The sequence below is a fragment of the Panthera tigris genome, chromosome F3 (genome assembly GCF_018350195.1).
Source record: "Panthera tigris isolate Pti1 chromosome F3, P.tigris_Pti1_mat1.1, whole genome shotgun sequence".
NCBI classification, from domain to species: Eukaryota; Metazoa; Chordata; class Mammalia; order Carnivora; family Felidae; genus Panthera; species Panthera tigris.
This window is the reverse complement of record NC_056678.1, coordinates 35,192,062-35,211,692: the sequence shown is the minus strand read 5'-3', so window position 1 is coordinate 35,211,692 and position 19,631 is coordinate 35,192,062. Positions and strand designations below refer to the sequence as shown.

The window sequence follows — 19,631 nt, the reverse complement described above, 5'->3', positions numbered from 1 at the left end:
GCTCTCCCCACTAGAATGCAGAGAGCTCCTCTGTCTTGTCACACTTGTGGTTCCAGATGCCCATTTTCTGCGGCAGCATCAACACTCTTGTATACACATTAAGTACCAGAAAATGAAATAAAGGATTCAGGTGAGGCTTACAGTACCTGAGGAAGGTTCTTTAAAGAATCGTGCTTAGGATGGCCTATCCGTGGTGCCTAAGCTAAGGCAGGGGCGCCTGTCAGAGGGGCTCTGTCTTCCATTGTTTATGTAGAGTCTTGCTTGATACTGATCATCAAACTCTGTGTGGGGGGAGTGGAGTGGAGAGGGGCCAGTGGTGGTAAAAAGAAAACAAAAAGAAGTTTTTAAAAAGGATCAAGGTTAGATTAGCCTTCTAGCTAAAAGTGGAAGGAGACTCTGAATGTTATTTGGAATAGAGGAAAGAGACAAATGAAATGAACAGAGTGCAACATGGAAGGGAATAAGACTTAAAAACAAAGAAAAGGGAAATCAAGGCCAAGTGTAAGGTTCAAAGGTAAAATCATGGGGTGCCTCGGTGGCCCAGTTGGTTGAGTGTCCGACTTCAGCTCAGGTCATGATCTTACGATTCGTGAGTTTGAGTCCTGTGTGGGGCTCTGTGCTGATGGCTCGGAGCCTGGAGCCTGCTTCAGATTCTGTGTCTCCCTGACTCTCTGCCCCTCCCCTATTTGCACTCTGTCTCTCAAAAATAAAGATTAAAAAAAAAGTTTTTTTAAAGGTAAAATCAGGACAGGTATGAAATTAGGGAAAGTACAAATGAGCCCTCATTACGTTGGGCAGGGAAACAATGGGAAGGGAGTACACAGATCAGTTTTGATGCATTTCATCCTCTCAGGAGAAGGTGTGTAGGCAGACAGTGTTGTGCCCGGAAGCCCACCACCTCAGAGGTAGTTAGTTGCCAGCTGCACGAGATGGCAAGAAGGGAACATTTGTCCAGTTTCGGGACCAGTCTCATTCTTCTCCAAAGGGTCTGCTGTTTTGTATAAAACCCACTATCTCCTGTTGTGGGTCATATCGTTAGGTCTTTTCTTTCTCTCTAATTAAAGAAGCCAAGATCTATAAGTGCTTACATGCTAGTTTCTTAGTTTCTTTACTCTACATATTGTAATACCCAGAGGACAGTCCTTCTGGTCAGTTGCTAGGTTACAGAATACTGGGAGATAGGCAACAGAAGGAATGACATGGCCAGATCTTTCTCCAGTGCTCAAAGCTTAAAGATGGTTAGTTTCAATGTCAGATGCCTGACAGCGTATTCTTCCCCATGGTGTTCTGTTTGACACCAGTGGTCCTTTGAGTGCCATGTTGTTTTGCCTCGCTACTCTGAGGGACATGGTGTGCTTGGTGTTGTGGCTGCATGGATGAATGGAGCCAGCCATGGGAACTGTTAAACACAAAAACATGTGATAGTGACTTGAGAGGTCCATGCAAAGGACGGTGCAAGGGAAGGGGAAGGGGCCCTGCCTCCCCGGGGAAGTGGAAGACGCTTGCTGGAGGAACAGTTGAGTGGATTCAGTGTAAGGAGACGAGAGTTGAACAGGGCTTGCGGGTGAGCAGGTAGGAAGGGTGTTCGGAGCAGAGGGAACGCTGTGATCAGAGGCTTAGCGATGTGACGTGGCTTAGGGCATCCATGGACTGTGGAGCTACCCGGTGTGGCAGCAGGAGGACACAGAGGCGAGAGAAAGGCAGAGGACTAGATCACAGAGCAGATCACTGTGAAAGCAACAGGATAGTCAAGAATGAACAATCACCATCATTAAAATTCAGCATGACGTTAGCATCTGTCCTTTTGGGGCACCTTGAGCCCTTTTGTTTGACTTGGCACATGGCAAATCTAAACCAGAGTTACTTTAATTTCTCTAGACTCGGTAGAAGATCATTTCTTGAGGACCACATTGTAGATTGTTGGTGTAAGCGCGGGAGGGTTTCAGACGAATGTGGCGGGAAGAAGTGTTGGTAGTGGAACCATGGTGCCTCGCTGCTGGAATATTTTGGGGGGTAATTTACTTAGTCCCCTTGCCTCAGTTTGCTCGTCTTATGGGGTGGGGTGGGGAGAGGGTGGATGGAACCCAACTCATTGGATGCGTATGAAGATTGTTAGTTAAAATGCTCTTAAAATAATGGTTGCACAAGTAGTGTTGAATGTTTGCAATTTCTAAAATTATTAATGTCACCACTGTTGTTTGAGAAAACAAGATACGGAACCCTTCATTACTGTACTTGGGAGAAAATAAAATCCCCAGTGTTTGGAGTTCACCTTCTGTAATGTCAAAATACTGTTTCTAATAATAGCAGTAAGGGAGAAAGCGTTCATAATAAAACAAGAAGGCATAGATAGATTGACATGAAAGAAATTAAATACTCTGACAAGGGGAAATAGTTGTCATTAAACCGAAGGAAAAAGTTTGAAGACAGGCATGAAACAGCAGAGAAAACAAACAAACAAACAAACAAACTATAATTTGCCGCTATCTCCGGAAGAAGTTAGCTGAGCAGAAAAGAATTTGAGTTTTGATCTGAGAGCGTATGGAATTGATGACAGTGCTCATTCAGCTCTGGCACCAGGCATTGGAAGTGCAGTGATGAATCACACATGGTCCTCAGAAGGTGACCGTCTCATAGGGAGTATGCACAATAAAGACTAACACTTTGAAGTGTTCTCTGGAAGAGGTAAATGGGACATCATGAGGATACCTAACCCAGTTTTTCGATGAGAGATGTCAAGGGCCATAAGAAGTGGCATCTCAGCGGAGGCTGACGGATGAGTGGGCGGGAGGGACTTGGAGTCTCTCTGGTCGAAAAGTTAAATGATGCATGGGAGGTCTGGAGTGCTGATGGCATTCAGAAATGCTAGTGGCAATGTAGATAAGACAGGGTGGTGATTTGAGCTCAAAGGAAAGGCAGAATTAGAGAGATGGAACAGGAATTTCAGTTGTGAAAACCCTCTATCTTGTTGGCTGGGCATACGTGAGGCTGAAGAGTCAAGAGGCCACACTCTGCCTTCATAATGTTATTTGAGATAGCTTGACACTTTCCAAGTGGAGCGTGTGGGGATTGAACCAAAGACAAATTCATCTGCCTGATATGCAGCAAAGCCCAGCACAAAGCTATCAGATGTGCAGCGAGGAAAGTTTATTTGAGAGGCAACCCAAGGAGGGGATGGGAGAACAAGCCCCAAAGCCCCCTCTCTGAAGGAGGCAAGAACAAGCTTTTTTTTTTAAATAATCATAGGGTTGGGATTATATACATATTGATAAAACAGTGGGGAAACTTACAACGAATCATGAGGAGAGGTAGAGCATGTGCATTCAGTGACCGCAAGCATATATCCCACGTTCCCTTTGGGGTGGATACTTAGCATCAGAAGGAGGCAAAATTTAGCCCCCGGCCTCATGCAGTTATCTTAGGACAAGGAGAAGGGGCTATGGGTCTGCTCTGAGAGCCAGTATAACCTGGATTGGGTCTTGGACTCCTTATCTCGGGTAAGGAATGTATGGCCTCGCTTGTTCATCCATTGACCTTGAAACCAGGCTGCTGCAGAAAAATCTTCTGAGTTTTTTTAGTAGGGTCTGAAAAGAAACAGTAGCTGATCAGGGAGAAACAGTTCTCTGGAAGAAAAAATAAAAAAGGTTTAAATTAAGCTTTCTGCTAGTTTCAACCTCATTAAGCCGATGGGGTACAGTTTCAGGGAGGCAACTGAATATATGCAGTAGGCTCCCTGGCTAGAGATCGAGGATCTCCCTGGCAGACCAGGAGATGAGAGGCAGGTCTTCTCAGTGCTAATGAAGTCATGAGAGTATGCACACTCACCCCCGGAAGGATCTACAGAATGAAGTAACAAGAGCTCCTACAGGAACCCGTCGGGAACATCACATTATCTAATGAGGCGGAGAAGGAAAGGTAGCCAGAGGACAAGCTGAAAACCAGGGTGGTTTGCTATCCTGGAAACCGAGGAGAGAGCTTTTTGGGCAGGAGACAGCTAAGAGTCATCAATGGCTACACATGTTATACACAGGGTAACTGACATCACTCAGGAAGAAACTGTTAAGATGAATTTACCAAGAAGAGAGCCACCTAATGACTTTGAATAATTTAAGTGATTTTTATAGACTCAGAAGTGAGTGGAAAGTGAGATTACAATTGACAGGGGTAGATGCCACAGTCTGTGTTTTAAGGAAGCAAAGAAAACTAGGTTGTGTAGATGCAAGAGATGTAGCGGGTAGGTCAGGTTTCACTGAGATTACAGTTTTGGTCAGAGACCATGATTTTCTGAAGGTAGCGTTTTGGGTGGAGCTGTGGGTGGGTGCCGCTGTCTGGGAGTTATTTTAATTGTTGCAAGGTTAGGGAGTGCTTGCATGATTTTTGCCAAGTGTAGAGGTGAACAGTTGTCTTGATCCATAGTAGAGCACTATTTCACTTTCTTGAAACTCCTTTGGAACATTGGGGAATTTTCTGTATACTGCCTATGGTATTATATAATGGCATCTATTATTAAAGTATACCATTGCCGGGTAATAGTAATTACATGTAAACTATCTAGAACAAACTAAGCCAAGATACTCTTTTTCTGGAGCTGGAAATATTTAGTTTCAAAATCCCCATAGGAAAAAAATTCTGAGCAATAGAAGAAGTCTGATTATAAGAGGTATAAAGCTTGTAATCAATCAACTGGTTGCAAAACTAAATTATAAACTCTGCATGTTGTTGAAAGCATGTCTTTTATAGTGCATGTTAGGAGGAAGAAATACTTCAACTTAGTTGAATAAGTTAAACAATCCAATTGATTATTTCTTTTTCCATACAGATCACGGTCTATGAAAGTCATATTTGGAATTCTATCTTCTTTATCTGCTTTCAAGATAGTTACTGAAATTGAATGCATAAAACAGGAATACTTGTATAATTTGATCAGGGGTATGCTGTTACTTAATCTTTTTCTTGGTGGTTCCAGGATTTCTAATGATGTTATATATTTGTATCTACAATGGAATTATGTAGCATTTTTAGCTTTTTTTTTTTCCTATTGTAAAATGACTCAGGGTATTCAGTGCATGTAATGTCATTAATACAACTCTATATTAGTCCTTTTTTTAAACAATGCTTTTAATTACTATGATTTTTTGTTTGCTTTTAGCTTTTGTTCTAATTTGGACAGTTGATTGAGGAACACTCACTTATCTTGGTCAGCATAGTGGAAATGTTAAAAACAAAACAAAACAAAACAAAACAAAACATATTGCCAGTAGGTGGATTTGAGGACATGATGTAAAGGAAATGTTAGACGGTGTTTATAGATACAATTTTAGGATTTAGGAATATGGTGTAAAAGGAGAGTAATATTTCACTTGAGTAGAGTTCTCTTGACCAGTCTCTTAATCTGAAGTAAGACGGAGATCCAAGGAGTAAGAAAGAAAAGTTTCCTCAGGGATCAAAGTAGATCTATCTCCTTTGTCCTTAGGTCCTCACCCTTACAGGAGAGGCCTCCATGTTCTTTTAGCCCTTTAGGACTTTACTGGATGTGTCTCCATCATGTTATTTTACATAATTGTTCTGACAGATCTGTTTGGTTTTCAAGCTCATGGTCAATTAAAAAGGAAGAGGAGTTGCTGAAGTAGAAATGACACTATTCTAGGGGGAAAAATCTCCCCTCCACTCCCCTCAAAATTCTAAAAGCATAGCAACATCGTAGCTTTTCTGTAAGTGGATATTGGATAAACAGCCCAGACAGCTACCTCAGGGAGTTTCTGAAGGAATGTGTGATCCACTGATCAGTAGAGGAAGATGAACTTTTATTTGACATAATGCCCTAAAACGCAACCTTTTTTTTTCCATGTAGGGCTATTCAGAGTAGTAAATTTTGATATTTAAGTGACATCTTTTCACTTATGAAAAGCTCAGTTCACTAACATGAAATGAAGCCTTATATTTTGAAAGCCTTTAATGCATATTTATTTTGAGCTATGAAATATGTAATGCTTATTTAATAATCACTTGTTACTATACCATTTCTTAAGCATCCACTGGGTACAGAGTATACTAGAAAAAGAAGACATAAGTTGCCTGACCTCTAGGACCTTTCCTTCTGAGAGAGACTGAACCTGAAGTGACAAGTTATCATTAGTTTGTTTCAGATCATGGGAGAATAATCAGAGCAGAGTGCTTGCTATATGCTGTAGAAGGCTTCTTAGAGGAGGAGCGAGGTTTTTTTTTTTTTAACTTTTTTTTAACGTTTATTTATTTTTGAGACAGAGAGAGACAGAGCATGAACGGGGGAGGGGCAGAGAGAGAGAGAGGAAGGCACAGAATCTGAAACAGGCTCCAGGCTCTGAGCTGTCAGCACAGAGCCCGACGCCGGGCTTGAACTCACAAACTGTGAGATCATGACCTGAGCCGAAGTCGGCTGCTTAACCGACTGAGCCACCCAGGCGCCCCAAGGAAGAGCGAGTTTTGAAATGAATTTAGATAAAAGTGGGGAAGGTTGCCTATCTGTATATATTTTAAGAACATGAACATTAATTTTGTCTTTTCAGTTTTATTGTTGAATGTAAATTCAGCTTGTTCCCCATCAAATCAAAAGCTAATAGGCGGTTATTTAACGCAAGCAAGGCACACATCTTACATACTCCCACTAAGTGGGTGAAAGCATGGAAGAATCATTAAAATCTTGCAAAGATCTTTCCCTTTTGTATTCTATTACCTACCTGCTGCCAGACCAGAGCCTTGGCTGGTGAAAGAGATAAATACTTCATTTTCATATTCTCGTTGTCTTATCACTAGATGCCTGTGGTGAACCACCAAAATTCGAAACCATGAAGCTCAAGGGTAAACCTAAAAAATATTATGAGGTTGGGGAGAAAATATATTATGAGTGTCTTCCAGGACGCATTACTGTGTTTCCCGTCATGGCTTATTGTGAGCAGAATCACTCGTGGTTCCCTCTCCAAGAAGCTTGTATGAGTAAGTAAACAAAACAACGTATATGTATATATATTGTTTTCTCTAGAGATTTTTACAAATATTAGGGTCCAGTTTCCACTACCGCAATTTTTCTCATGTGAAAAATTAGTTTCAGATAGCAATATTTTTTCCAGAATTTGATAAATCTCCAGGGGATCTTTTTCTTGGCAATAACTGTTTGCCTGGTTGAATGTGAATTTTTAAGTTTGCATAACGGCTAGGTATAGAAGATAATATTGCGTTAGTTGCAGAGAGTCGTGCAGAATTTTGACCTTGATTTAAATCTGTTCTGAAATTGGCATTAAAGTTTTTTTTCAATCTTATTTCAGAAAAAGAATGCGATTGGCTAGCACTTCAACATGGTGAAGTTGTTGCCCCAAATAAAACCTTTTCGTTTGATCACGAAGCTCACTTTTATTGTGATGAGGGGTAAGTTGCTCCTTAGAGAAAATCAGGTGAATGTCACTAATTCCATTTTTGTTTTGTTTCGCAAGCGTTCCCATAAAGTTTATTTCATTAATTTGTATGTGACAACTCACACTTATAGCCAAACAACTCTTGGGCTTTTTATGGAGACTGAAAAGATGCATAATTAATTCAAAGAAATTTATATTGAAGTGAAGCAAAATTGTCTAATACTATACCTAATAATAAGTTTATTGTAAGCATCAAAAATGTAGTAATCATGGTGACTTTATTCTTGACCAAGTATATCCTATTTAAAATGCCAACTCTCAGTTTGAAGGAGGACGTACAGAAATGTTGTGTTCTTAAAGTCCTCTATTTCTTTCTTTACTTACATTGTCTGCTTGTTCTATCCATTATTGTGAATGGGGTAGTGAGGCTTCCAACTACTGTTGTAGAAATGCCTATTATGTAGAAATGTGTATTGTTTTGTCCAATTCTGTCAGTTTTTGCTTCAGATGTTTTGACAGTCTGCATTAGGTGGCATAAATGTTTACAATTGTGACATCTTCTTGTTGCATGAACCCTTATTAATTAGTAACATATAATATCCTTTGTCTCTGGTAACCTTTTTTAATTTAAAGTCTACTTGGTGTGATATCAGTATAGCCAACCATACTCTCTTTTGGTTACTATTTGCTGAAATATCTTATTTAGTCCATTTACTTTCAGCCTGTTTTCATCTTTGGATCTCAAGTGAGTCTCTTATACATAGCATATGGTGGGATCATGTGTTTTTATCTATTCTACCAATCTCTGTCTTTTGATTGGAGAGTTTTAATCCACTTAAATTTGAAGTAATTACTGATAAGGAGAGGAATTAGTTCTGTCATTGTGCTATTTGTTTTCAGTATGCCTTACAGCTTGTTTTGGCCCTCATCTCCTGCATTACTGTCTTCTTTGTTTATTTGACTTTTTCTGGTAAACTGTTCTTATTCCTTTCTCATTTCCTTTTGTCTATACCCTATGGCTGTTTTTTTGTGGTTACCATAGAGATTACATTTAACATCCTAAAGTTAAAACATTCTAATTTGAATTTATACCAGTTTAACTTCATAACATACAAAAACTTTTATCCTTTATAACTCCATCCCCACCCCATTTGGTTGTTAATTACACAAAAGTACATCTTTATACATCATGTGTGCCATAACATAAACTAATAGTTCTTCTAAATTAGTCCTTTCAGTTATGTAGAAAACAAGATTTGGTGTTAAAAACAAAGTCACAGTAATACTATGTTTTACACTGATTGTTTCTTTTTTTTTCTTTTAAATGCACTAGTCTCTTAAGTTATAAAGAAAATAAAAATTGCAATTATAAGCCATTGTTACAATAATACAAGCTGTAATAATTTCCCATGTATTTACCTTTAGTGTGATATTTATCTCTCCTTATGGCTCAAAGATACTTTCTAGTATCCCTTCATTTCATCTTGCAGGACTCCCTTGAGAATCTATTTCTTGCAGGGAATGTCTAGTGGTCACTAACTCCTTCAGCTTTTGCGTATCTATCAAATCTTAGTTTCTCCTTTACTTTTTTTTTTTTTCAGAAATACACATTTAACCTTTATTTTTTTTAATATGAAATTTATTGTGAAATTGGTTTCTATACAATACCCAGTACTCTTCCCAACATCCCCTTCACTTTTGAAAGACAGCTTTGCTGGATAGAGGATTCTTGGTTGACAGTTTTTTTTCTTCTAGCACTTTTTGAGTATATTGTCCCACTGTCTTCTGGCCACCAAAGCTTCTGATAAGAAATCTGCTGATAGTCTTATTAAGGATCCCTTGTATGATGACTCACTTCTGTCGTCCTTCTTTTGAAGATTCTCTCTTTGTCTTTGTCTTTTGAAAGTTTGAGTGTTATGTGTCTTAGTTACTCTTTGAGTTCACTTTACCTGGAGGTTTTTGAGCTTCTTGGATGTTTATATTTATGTCTCTTTTTCTTTAATTTTATTTATTTATTTTGAGAGACAGAGAGAGAGAGAATATGTGTGCTAGAACAGGGGAGGGGCAATAAGAAAGAGAATCCCAAGGGCTTCATGCTGTCAGCCCAGAGCCCGACATAGGGCTCGATCCCATGAACCATGAGATCATGACCTGAGCCAAAATCAAGAGTCGGAGGTTTAACTGACTGAGCCACCCAGGTGCCCCCAATATATTCATGTCTTTCATTCAATTTGGGAAGTTGTCAGCCATCACTTATTCAGATGTTCTCTCTGCCTCTGTCTGTCTCTCTTCTCCTTCTGGGACTCCCACAATATGTATGTCGGTCCACTTGATGGTGTCCCACGGGTCCCATATGTTCTGCTCACTTTTCTTCACTCTTTTTTCTTTCTTTTCCTCAGACTCAATAATTCCCATTGTTCTGTCTCCATGTCCACTAGTTTCTCCTGCTGCTCAAATCTGCATTCAATTCCTCTAGTGAATTTTTCATATCCCAGTTATTTTAATGTTCCAGAATTTATTTTTTATTTCTTTTTAGGGTTTCTGTCACCCCATTGACATCTCCATTTTGATCATGCATGATTTTCTTGACTTTCTCCAGTTCTTCCTTAGTTTTTTGAGCATGTAAAAATAGTTATTTTGAAGTCTTTGTCTAGTAAATCTGCCATCAGGTCTTTTGGGGGAACAGTTTTCGTTTATTTATTTTTTTCTTTTCAGTGTTCCAAACTCTCCCGTTTCTTTGTATATCTTGTGATTTTTTTGTGGAATACTGGACATTTGAATCTAATAATGTGGGCACTCTGTAAACCAGATTCTTCCCTTTCCCCAGGGCCAGTTGTTTTATGTTATTGTTCATGTTTTTTTGTTTTGTTTTGTTTTTGAATGTTGTACAATATCTCTGTTGAAGACCAGTCTGAAATTTAAACTGAAGGCCTTCTCAGTCTTTTCTCAGCCTTTCCTTGGCCATGCACATTCACTTTTTAACTTTATTCACATATTAAGATGTTTCTGAATAATCTTTAATGTCTGGCTCCTGAGAGGGGAAAAATGAAAAATGATATGAGGATCAAAGAGCACTGGCTGTTTAAATCCCCTGGAAGTCACTTCAGCCAATTAGGAAGGGGCTTAAAAGAGTTAGGAGTAGATGTGACAGCAATGGCTGCCCACCTCATTGACTACATCTCTGTGACCAGAACCAGAATTCAGTGATAAGAGCACAGATCCCTGCTATTCAGAGGACGGGGCCCTTTTTGTCCACCCTTGATCCCCCAAACTGCTTCCAAGCTGCTCCAGGAATATATGCACAGCTGCCTGCTGGGGGTCAGGGATGGGTACCTGACACTGTGCTAAGATGAAATCGACTGAAATTAATGGAGTTTACCTGTCCAAGTCTTTCCTGGGAAGTTGCAAGCCATCAACAGACTCCAGAGTTCCACAGTAGTAACCCTTGACAGATTCTGCCCTTGCAGTTGTTGCCCAGTTGGGTAGACAGGTTCCTGGCACTTCCCACTCTGCCATTTTCCTGGAATTCTCCCCCAAACACTCTAATATAGAGAAAAGGCTAACCGCATCCATGTATAGACATTTTCACTGACTACTTTTTTCACTTGATCAAGAAAACATATTGGAATGTCCAGTCAGTAGTTTTAGAGAGAGAGCCTGCTAGGCAGTTTGAGGGATGCCGAAAGTTTAAGACCTATTCTTTTCTCCAAGAAGTTATAGCCTTGTTGAGAAACACAATGTATACAGAGAGGTGTCAAAGCAAAATAATTAATGAGAAGTAGCAAATAAATAAAATTATTCATGATTGTTACAAAAAAGTCGAGCAGAAGAGAGTACTGTGAATTTAAATCATGAGAGAAAATTTCATTATGTAGTATTCCTGAGCTATTCCCAGAAAAATATTCTTGCCTAAAAATATTAAAGGGGCTGAAAACTACCCGGCACTCACTATGTACCAGATGCTAACTCATCTAATCCTTAAAACAATCCCATGGAATATTTACTATTATCCCCTTTTCATAGATGAGGAATCTGAGCAAGAGAAACACTAAAGGACTTGCCTGAGCTCAAACAGAAAGTGAGTCATGGAACTGGGACTCAGATCCAGGCAGGCAAGCTCTAGGGCCTAATGTCTCTACTCGGTTGCTTTTACTGAGAAGAAGGGAGTGAGCACAGACATAGAAATGGATGTGTAATGTGGTTGCTGGAGATGACAGAGAGACCAGACTGACAGGTACGACAGAGTTATTTCAAAATCTTCTGGCTTTTGGTCAGTGAGCATTCACCTGTGGAAACTCTATTTCATTAAGTGCAGACATGGTTAGCGCTTTCACGGTATAACGTTGTTTAAGAAACTTCTCCCTCAGACTACTGTAGTGCAGAAACGCAACAGTATTGAAATTTTCATTATTATGCACATCTTGTTAACTAATAGAGAAAACAGTAAGTTTTTCTTTTCTCATTTAGTTATTACTTAGTTGGGCAACAAGTTATAGTTTGTAACCTTCGTGGAAATGACGTGTATTGGAGTGATAACCCCCCACAATGTAAAAGTAAGTAAATTTTCAGTTTAGAATTTAGACTAGCAAGCCTCAGTCTTTTTTGACCTCATATCCCCTTTAAGCTTTTAAATTGTCAAAGATCCCAAAGAGATTTTTTTTTTTATGTGGGCTGTGTTTATTGATATTCATTATATTGGAAGAAAAACTGAGAAGTTTGGAAAATAATTATATATTCATTCCTGTTTAAGAACAGTAAGCTCAATACATGTTAATGTATATAGCATATTTTTATGAAAAATAATTTTCTGAAACAAAGGCTGAAAATAATGCCTTTCTTTTTTTACATTTTTGCAAATCCCTTTAATATCTGGCTTACAGAAGGACATCTGGATTCAGTCTGTTGTGAAAGCTCACAATTTGTAGCTTGGAAAATTTCACTGTACATTCATAAGGATGTAAAGAAAGACAATATCTTGGTATTATTGTGAATCACCCATTTAGCAAATGGATATATTTAAATATTATAAAGAATTTCTCAAATAGCAGTGAATTTTATTTTTAATCACAAGCATTTTTTCTCATTACATTTTCAGTAATGAGACTAGAACGAAACTTAGCATGGCCTTCTAAAGTAATAATAGGTTTTTCATAGAGGTATTTGAGAAAAAGAGTTTTGTTCTAAAGTTCATTTGTATATGGCTTGAATTGGGGATAATAATACATTTTCTCATAGAAGCCTAAATAAACAGCTTGTAGAAATCATGTTAATGAATTTACTGAAGGCAGTTCATAGGACTTTACAATGCTATCTTGACACTTTTCCTTTGGCCCTGTCTTGCCTCTTTGTATTTCCTTTTTAAGAGATTTACTGTCAACCGCCTGCAAAAATAAATAACGGAAAATACAGCAATAGCCACAGAACTATATTTGAATATAATGAACTAATAACTTACAGTTGTAATCCTTCACAAGGATCAGACGAATTTTCACTTGTTGGAGACAGCAAACTTATTTGTGTTGGGAATAACAAGTGGAGTAGTGACCCTCCTCAATGTAAAGGTAATGATGTTTCCATTTATTTCCTTCTTCATTTGTTAACTGTAAGTTTGGAAACAGTTTGTAAATGGTTTTATCTGTAAGTAAGCAAAACAGTCATATGTGCTTCCTCCTCCTGTTAAATTGACTCCCAACGTAGATTAATATAGAGAAAGTCAAATCAGTTTTAGTTACAGAGCTACCCACCCCCCATTTCACACGGTCTCAGAATTCTAGTTCACACATTGTGAACCACTGCGTTTATGGCATGAGTTAGGAATTTTTTGCTTGAAAGAACTCAAAAATTCAACATATACTGTCTTAAAAATAAGAAATCCTTTCTTATATTACAAGATGTCTGAGAGTTCTGGCTAGACAGTAAATTATAAAATCTAACCCTCTCACAGCCAAGATTGATAAGCTCTGTACAAAACATATTTAAAAAACGGGATCGCCTGGGTGGCTCAGTCAGTTGAGCGCCGACTTCAGCTCAGGTCATGATCTCACGGTCCGTGGGTTCGAGCCCCACATCAGGCTCTGTGCTGACAGCTCAGAGCCTGGAGCCTGCTTTGGATTCTGTGTCTCCCTCTCTCTCTGCCCCTCCCCCGCTCACACTCTGTCTCCCTCTGTCTCAAAAATAAATAAACATTAAAAAAATTAAAATAAATAAAATAAAAAACAATGATTAAGACACTGGAGAACGATCAAAAGCAGGGGGTCACTGGAGAGGATTTGACTCTTGGAAGAAAGGGACCACTGAATAATAGCAAAATATTTACTGTTTTCGAGCGTACATGGAGCATTCTCTAAAATGAGCAAGATAATTTTTAACAAATTTCAAAAAATTGATATGATTCCAAGTACACTACCTGATTACAGTGGAATGAATGTAGAAGTCAAAACAGGTTAATAACCTAGAAATCTTCAAATATTTGAAAATTATGCAAGATACTGCTAACCAACCCATGAATCAAAGAAGAATTCATAAGGCAATTTAGAAAGTGTTTTGAATTGAATAAATTGGATAAAAAGGAAAATACAGCATATCAAAATATCAAAAACATTGCTTAGAGGAAAATTTATGACATGAAATAGTTAATGTTAGAAAAAAAGAAAAGTCTCAATAACCTGTGCTTCTAAAAAAGAACAAATTAAGCTCTAAACAAGGAGACAGAAAGAGAGAATATCTTTAGAAATAAATCAATGAAATTGAAAAGAGAAAATTACTGAAACCAGCACCTGGTGTGGGGGGAAAACCAATAAAGTAGATAAAGTTATAGCCAGACTGAAAGAAAAAAAAAGAAGATACTTATTATTAACATCAAAAGTGAAAAAAAAAAAAAAAAACAAACCCAAATATCCTACAGATGTTTAAGGGATAATAGGGGAATATTATGCAAACAAATTTGTGTTTATAAATTTGACAACATATGTATGAAATTGACAAATTCCTTCAAAGACACAAAATACCAACCCAAACTTATTCAAAGATGTACATAAGCTGAATAATTGTCTCCTTCTTCTCCTCCCCCTCTTCCTCCTCCTCCTTTTGCTTTTTTAAGTAAGTTCTATGCCTAATATGAGGTTTGAACTCACAACCCTGAGATCAAGAGTCACATGCCATACCCACTAAGCCAGCTAGGCACCTCTGAATAGTCTTATATCTATTAAAGAAATAGAACTTACAGTTAAAAACCTTCCTAAAGGGGCGCCTGGGTGGCTCAGTCAGTTGAGCATGGGACTTCGTCTCAGGTCATGATCTTGCGGTTTGTGAGTTCGAGCCCCAGGTCGGGCTCTGTACTGATAGCTCACAGCCTGGAGCCTGCTTCTGATTCTGTGTCTTCCTCTCTCTCTCCCTTCCCCACTTTTGCTCTCCCCCCCCCCACCTCAAAAATAAGTAAACATTAAAAAAAAACAAAAAACTTCCCACAGTGAGAACTGCAGGCCCACATGGCCTCCCTGGGGAATTCTAGCAAACATTTCAGGAATAAATAATAGTACCTTCATGCAAGCTTTGCAAGACATATAAGAGGAGAGGGACACCTGGGTGGCTCAGTCAGTTGCATCCAACTCTTGGTTTCAGCTCGGGTCATGATCTCATGGTTCCTGAGTTTGAGCCCGATGTCAGGCTCTGTGCTGACAGTGAGGAGCCTGCCTTGGATTCTCTCTCTCTCCCTCTGTCTCCTTCTCTGTCCCTCTCTGTCCTTCTCTCCCTGCTCCTTCTACATGCTTTCTCTCTCAAAAATAAAAACAATAATGAAAAACATTTAAAGACATATAAGAGAAAGGAATATTTCTCAACTCATTTCATGAGGACAGCATTACCCTGTTGCCAAAACTGGACAAAAACATTGCAAGAAAATTACAAACAATATCTTTAATGACCATAGAACCAAAACTTCTCAACAAAATGTAACAAAGCAAAGCCTGCCATGTATAACAATAATAATACATCACAACAAAGTAAGATTTATCCCATAAATGCAAGATTCGTTCAGATTCAAAGATTAATCAGTATACTAGATGAGGAGGCTATAAATTAAAAAAAGTGAAACTTTTAATAGATATTTTAAAAAAAGCACTTCACAGAATTCATCATCTTTTTCAGGATAAAATTTCTCAACAAAGTGGGAATAGAAAGGAAGTAACTACTTCATTCTGATAAAAGCCGTCAACAAAAATCTCAGAGCTAACATTATACTTAATGTTAAGACTAATTTCCCCCCAAGCAGGAACAAGAGAAGGAAATCCACTCCCACTACCCGCCACCGTTGTACAAGAGGTCTTAGCTACTATAACAAGGCAAAAGAAAGAATTAGACATACACATTGCAAAGTAAGAAATATAGTCTCTATTCACTTACAACTTGGTTGTATACAATATTCCAATGACTGAAGTTTTAACAAGGTTTCAAAATATAAGATCAGCATATGGAAGACAGTTATATGTCTATATACTAGGAATAAGCCATTAGAAATTGAAATTTTAATCAACAAAACTAAAAGGCAAACAACAGAATGGGAAAAGATATTTGCAAATGACATATTGGGTAAAGGGCTAGTATCCAAAATCTGTAAAGAACTCACCAAACTCCACACCCGAAAAACAAATAATCCAGTGAAGAATTGGGCAAAAGACATGAATAGACACTTTTCCAAAGAAGACATCCAGATGGCCAAGAGATACATGAAAAGATGCTCAACATCACTTGTCATCGGAGAAATACAAATTAAAACCACATTGAGATACCACATCACACCGGTCAGAGTGGCTAAAATGAACAAATCAGGAGACTACAGATGCTGGCAAGGATGTGGAGAAACGGGACTCCTCATGCACTGTTGGTGGGAATGCAAACTGGTGCAGCCACTCTGGAAAACAGTGTGGAAGTTCCTCAAAAAATTAAAAAAAGATCTACCCAATGATCCAGCAATAGAACTACTAGGAATTTACCCAAGGGATACAGGAGTGCTGATGTATAGGGGCACGTGTACCTCAATGTTTATAGCAATGCTCTTAACAATGGCCAAATTATGGAAAGAGCCTATTGTCCCATCAACAGAAGAATAGATTAAAAAGATGTGGTTTCCTATATACAATGGAATGCTACTTGGCAATGAGAAAGAATGAAATCATGCCATTTGAGCAACGTGGATGGAACTGGAAGATATTATGCTAAGTGAAATACGTCAGTCAGAGAAGGACAGATATCATATGTTTTCACTCATATTTGGATCTTGAGAAACTTAGCAGAAGGCCACGGGGGAAGGGAAGGGAGAAAAAAAATAGTTACAGAGAGGGATGGAGGCAAACCACAAGAGACTCTTAAATACAGAGAACAGACTGAGGTGGATGGGGGGGGGGAAGGGGAAAATGGGTGATGGGTATTGAGGAGAGGGCTCTTGCTGGGATGAGCACTGGGTGTGGTATGTAAGCCAATTTGACAATAAGTTATATTCATAAAAAAAAGAAATTGAAATTTTAAGAAGTATTTACAGTAGTTCCAAAATATGAAATTCTTGAGTATAAATCTAACAATATATGTGAAAGATATTAATGTTAAAACCTACTAAACACTAATAATGGAAACTAAAGAAATCCTTAATCAATGAAGGGATATACACTAGGTATGGTTTGGAGGATTCAATGTAATAGTCAAGCCTCTCTAATTTATCTAAACTCAGCACAATCCCAACAAAAATCCTAGCAGAACCTTTTTTTAATGGTTATTTGTTCTTGAGAGACAGAGAGACAGAGCATGAGTGAGGGAGGGGCAGAGAGAGAGAGAGACAGAATCCAAAACAGACTCCAGGCTCTGAGGATGAGAACATGAATGGACCTAGAAACTTTATGCTAAGTGAAATAAGTTAGACTGAGAAAGACAAATGCCATATGATTTCATTCACGTGTGGAATTTAAGAAACAAAACAGATGAACATAGGGAAAGGGAAGGAAAAATAAGATTAAAACAGAGAGGAGGCAAACCATAAGAGCCTCTTAAATACGGAGAACAAACTGAGGGTTGCTGGAGGGGAGGGTGGTGGGGGATGCACTAAATGGGTGATGGGCATTAAGGAGGGCACTTTTGGGGATGAGCACTGGGTGTTATGTGTGATGAATCACTACATGCTGCCTCTGACCACAATACTGCACTGTATGTTAACTAACTTCAATTTAAATAAATAAATTTAAAAATATATAAAAAAGGAAAAAACTAAAAATGACTTCTATTTCCTTGGATAATGAATTCTACACGCTGAAGTGTGATGTGTAATTCTCATGCTAAAAAAATAAAAGAGCAATTAAAATTAAAAAATTAAAAATAAATAAACTTTGGGAAAAAATGGATCATAGAATTACATGTAAAACCTAAAGCCTTAAGATTTTTGCAAGAAAACATACAAAATACTTGTGACCTAGCCAAAAATTTCTTAAATACCACCCATAAAGTGTGTGATCCTTTAAAGAAAAAAACTTGGATGTTCCAAATTTGAGACTTCTGGTCTGCAAAAAAATTGTTAAAGGAATGGGGAAAAAATTAGCAATAGACTGGGAAAAAAATATTAGCAAAGCATATATCAAATAATAACTTTTACCTATGATACATAAAGAATTCTCCAAGCTCAATCATAGAAAACAGGCCAATTTTTTAAAAAAATGGATAAAATATTTGAGTAGACCTATTTCAACAAACATGATATATGGAAGACAAAAAAGCACATGAACATTTCTCAATATAATTAGTGATTACAGAAATGTAGTTTAAAACCACAAAGAGATACCACTCAACACCCCTAATAAAACAACTGAAATTGAATACAAAAAACTAACAATACCATGTACCAGCAATGATGTAGAACAGTTGGAATTTTCACACATTGCTAGTAAGAATACAAAGTGGTATATGACCTCTTGGAATATATTTTTACATTTTTCATAAAGTTAAACATATACTTACCATACAACTCATCAATCCAAGTAAATGAAAACATGTTCACACAGAAACCTGTGTGAGAATATTCAGCTGCCTTAGTCGCAATTGTCCCGCACTGGAGACAACCCACTAGCCCTTTAGCTGGTGAATGGCAAACCACCATGGTACGTCCATACAATGCAATTATACTCAGCAATCGAAAGGAGTGAGCTCTAACCCATGCAGCAATAGGAATGACTCTCAAATGCATGATGCTGAGTGAAATAACTCATACTCAGAGGCTGTGATCCCCTTATGACATTCTGGAAAAGCGACTCTTTAGGAATGGTCAACAGACCAGTGTTTGGCTGGTTGGTGAAGGTGGTTGTGGGGGTGGGAAGGGTTGATTCCAAAGCGGCATGAGGAAATGTTGGGGGGCAATGGAGCTTTTCTGTGTCTTTATTGTGGTAATTACATGATTATTTGCCTCTGTCAAACCTCATACAGCTGTCCGCTTAAGAGGACGAGCCTTGCTGTACGTAAATTATGTCTAGCCAGCATAACATAAAGAAAATTATTAGTGCAGTTAACAGTAGTTTCGCACAACGGCGAAAAGATTAATTAATAGATTAATTCATAGATTCTGAAATGAATCTATCAGGTCATGAGCAGTAGTTTACTTCCCAAGAGGTGGAGTAAAATGGAAAACAGCAGAGCACGCTGGTATGAGGCTGACCTGTATTTCAGGCCTGTGTGCTTATATACGGGTTTACGATGTAAAATGTGCCTTTCGATCTCTGGCTTGCAGGCCAAGATGTTTGGAAAACACTGCCCTAACTCCACTGGCCTTTCTGTTTCTTGAACATCCCATTTGTGTATGTTGTTGCTACCTGAGCACTTTCTTTTTGCGTATCTTTGCATGGCTACTTGCTTTTCAACTTTTAAATCTGAACTCAAGTATTACCTTCTCAGAAGTCTTTCCTACCTTTCTAGAAAAGCAGGGTACTGCAGCCAGTGTCAGCATGACCTTTTAAAAAATCCCTAGAATTGATGAAGATCAAAACTTGCCTCAAATTTGTATGTGGTGGTCAGACCTTTCTCAAAAATTGTCAGTAATGGAGGGGCGCCTGGGTGGCTTAGTTGGTTGAGCGTCCGACTTCGGCTCAGGTCATGATCTCACAGTTCATGAGTTCGAGCCCCACATCGGGCTCTGTGCTGACAGCTCTGAGCCTGGAGCCTGCTTCGGATTCTGTGTCTCCTTCTGTCTCTGCCCCTCCCCAACTTGTGCTCTGT

The 19,631-nt window shown here is 38.4% G+C and overlaps 1 protein-coding gene and 1 long non-coding RNA gene across 6 annotated transcripts in view; one reads left to right on the top strand and one right to left on the bottom strand.

Annotated features, from left to right (window-relative positions):
* Positions 1 to 19,631, top strand: part of LOC102964976 (membrane cofactor protein-like) — a 30,269-nt gene that overhangs the window by 761 nt on the left and 9,877 nt on the right. For 2 of the 4 annotated variants that reach the window (XM_007096136.3, XM_042976831.1), the window contains exons 2-5: positions 6,793 to 6,972; positions 7,302 to 7,401; positions 11,856 to 11,941; positions 12,752 to 12,949. In XM_007096136.3, the coding sequence (XP_007096198.1) occupies positions 6,793 to 6,972; positions 7,302 to 7,401; positions 11,856 to 11,941; positions 12,752 to 12,949 (564 nt within the window). Of the gene's footprint in view, positions 1 to 849; positions 1,239 to 6,792; positions 6,973 to 7,301; positions 7,402 to 11,855; positions 11,942 to 12,751; positions 12,950 to 19,631 lie in introns of those variants that run through there. The other 2 variants (XM_042976833.1, XM_042976832.1) reach the window with 2 other exon arrangements.
* The window catches only part of LOC102964785, a 45,532-nt gene continuing 28,926 nt past the window's right edge, over positions 3,026 to 19,631 (bottom strand). For both annotated transcript variants that reach the window (XR_006214201.1, XR_006214202.1), the window contains exons 3-5: positions 12,844 to 13,023; positions 6,717 to 6,843; positions 3,026 to 3,623 (exon numbers count right to left, since the gene is read on the bottom strand). This is a non-coding gene — a long non-coding RNA (uncharacterized LOC102964785). The remainder of the gene's footprint in view (positions 3,624 to 6,716; positions 6,844 to 12,843; positions 13,024 to 19,631) is intronic.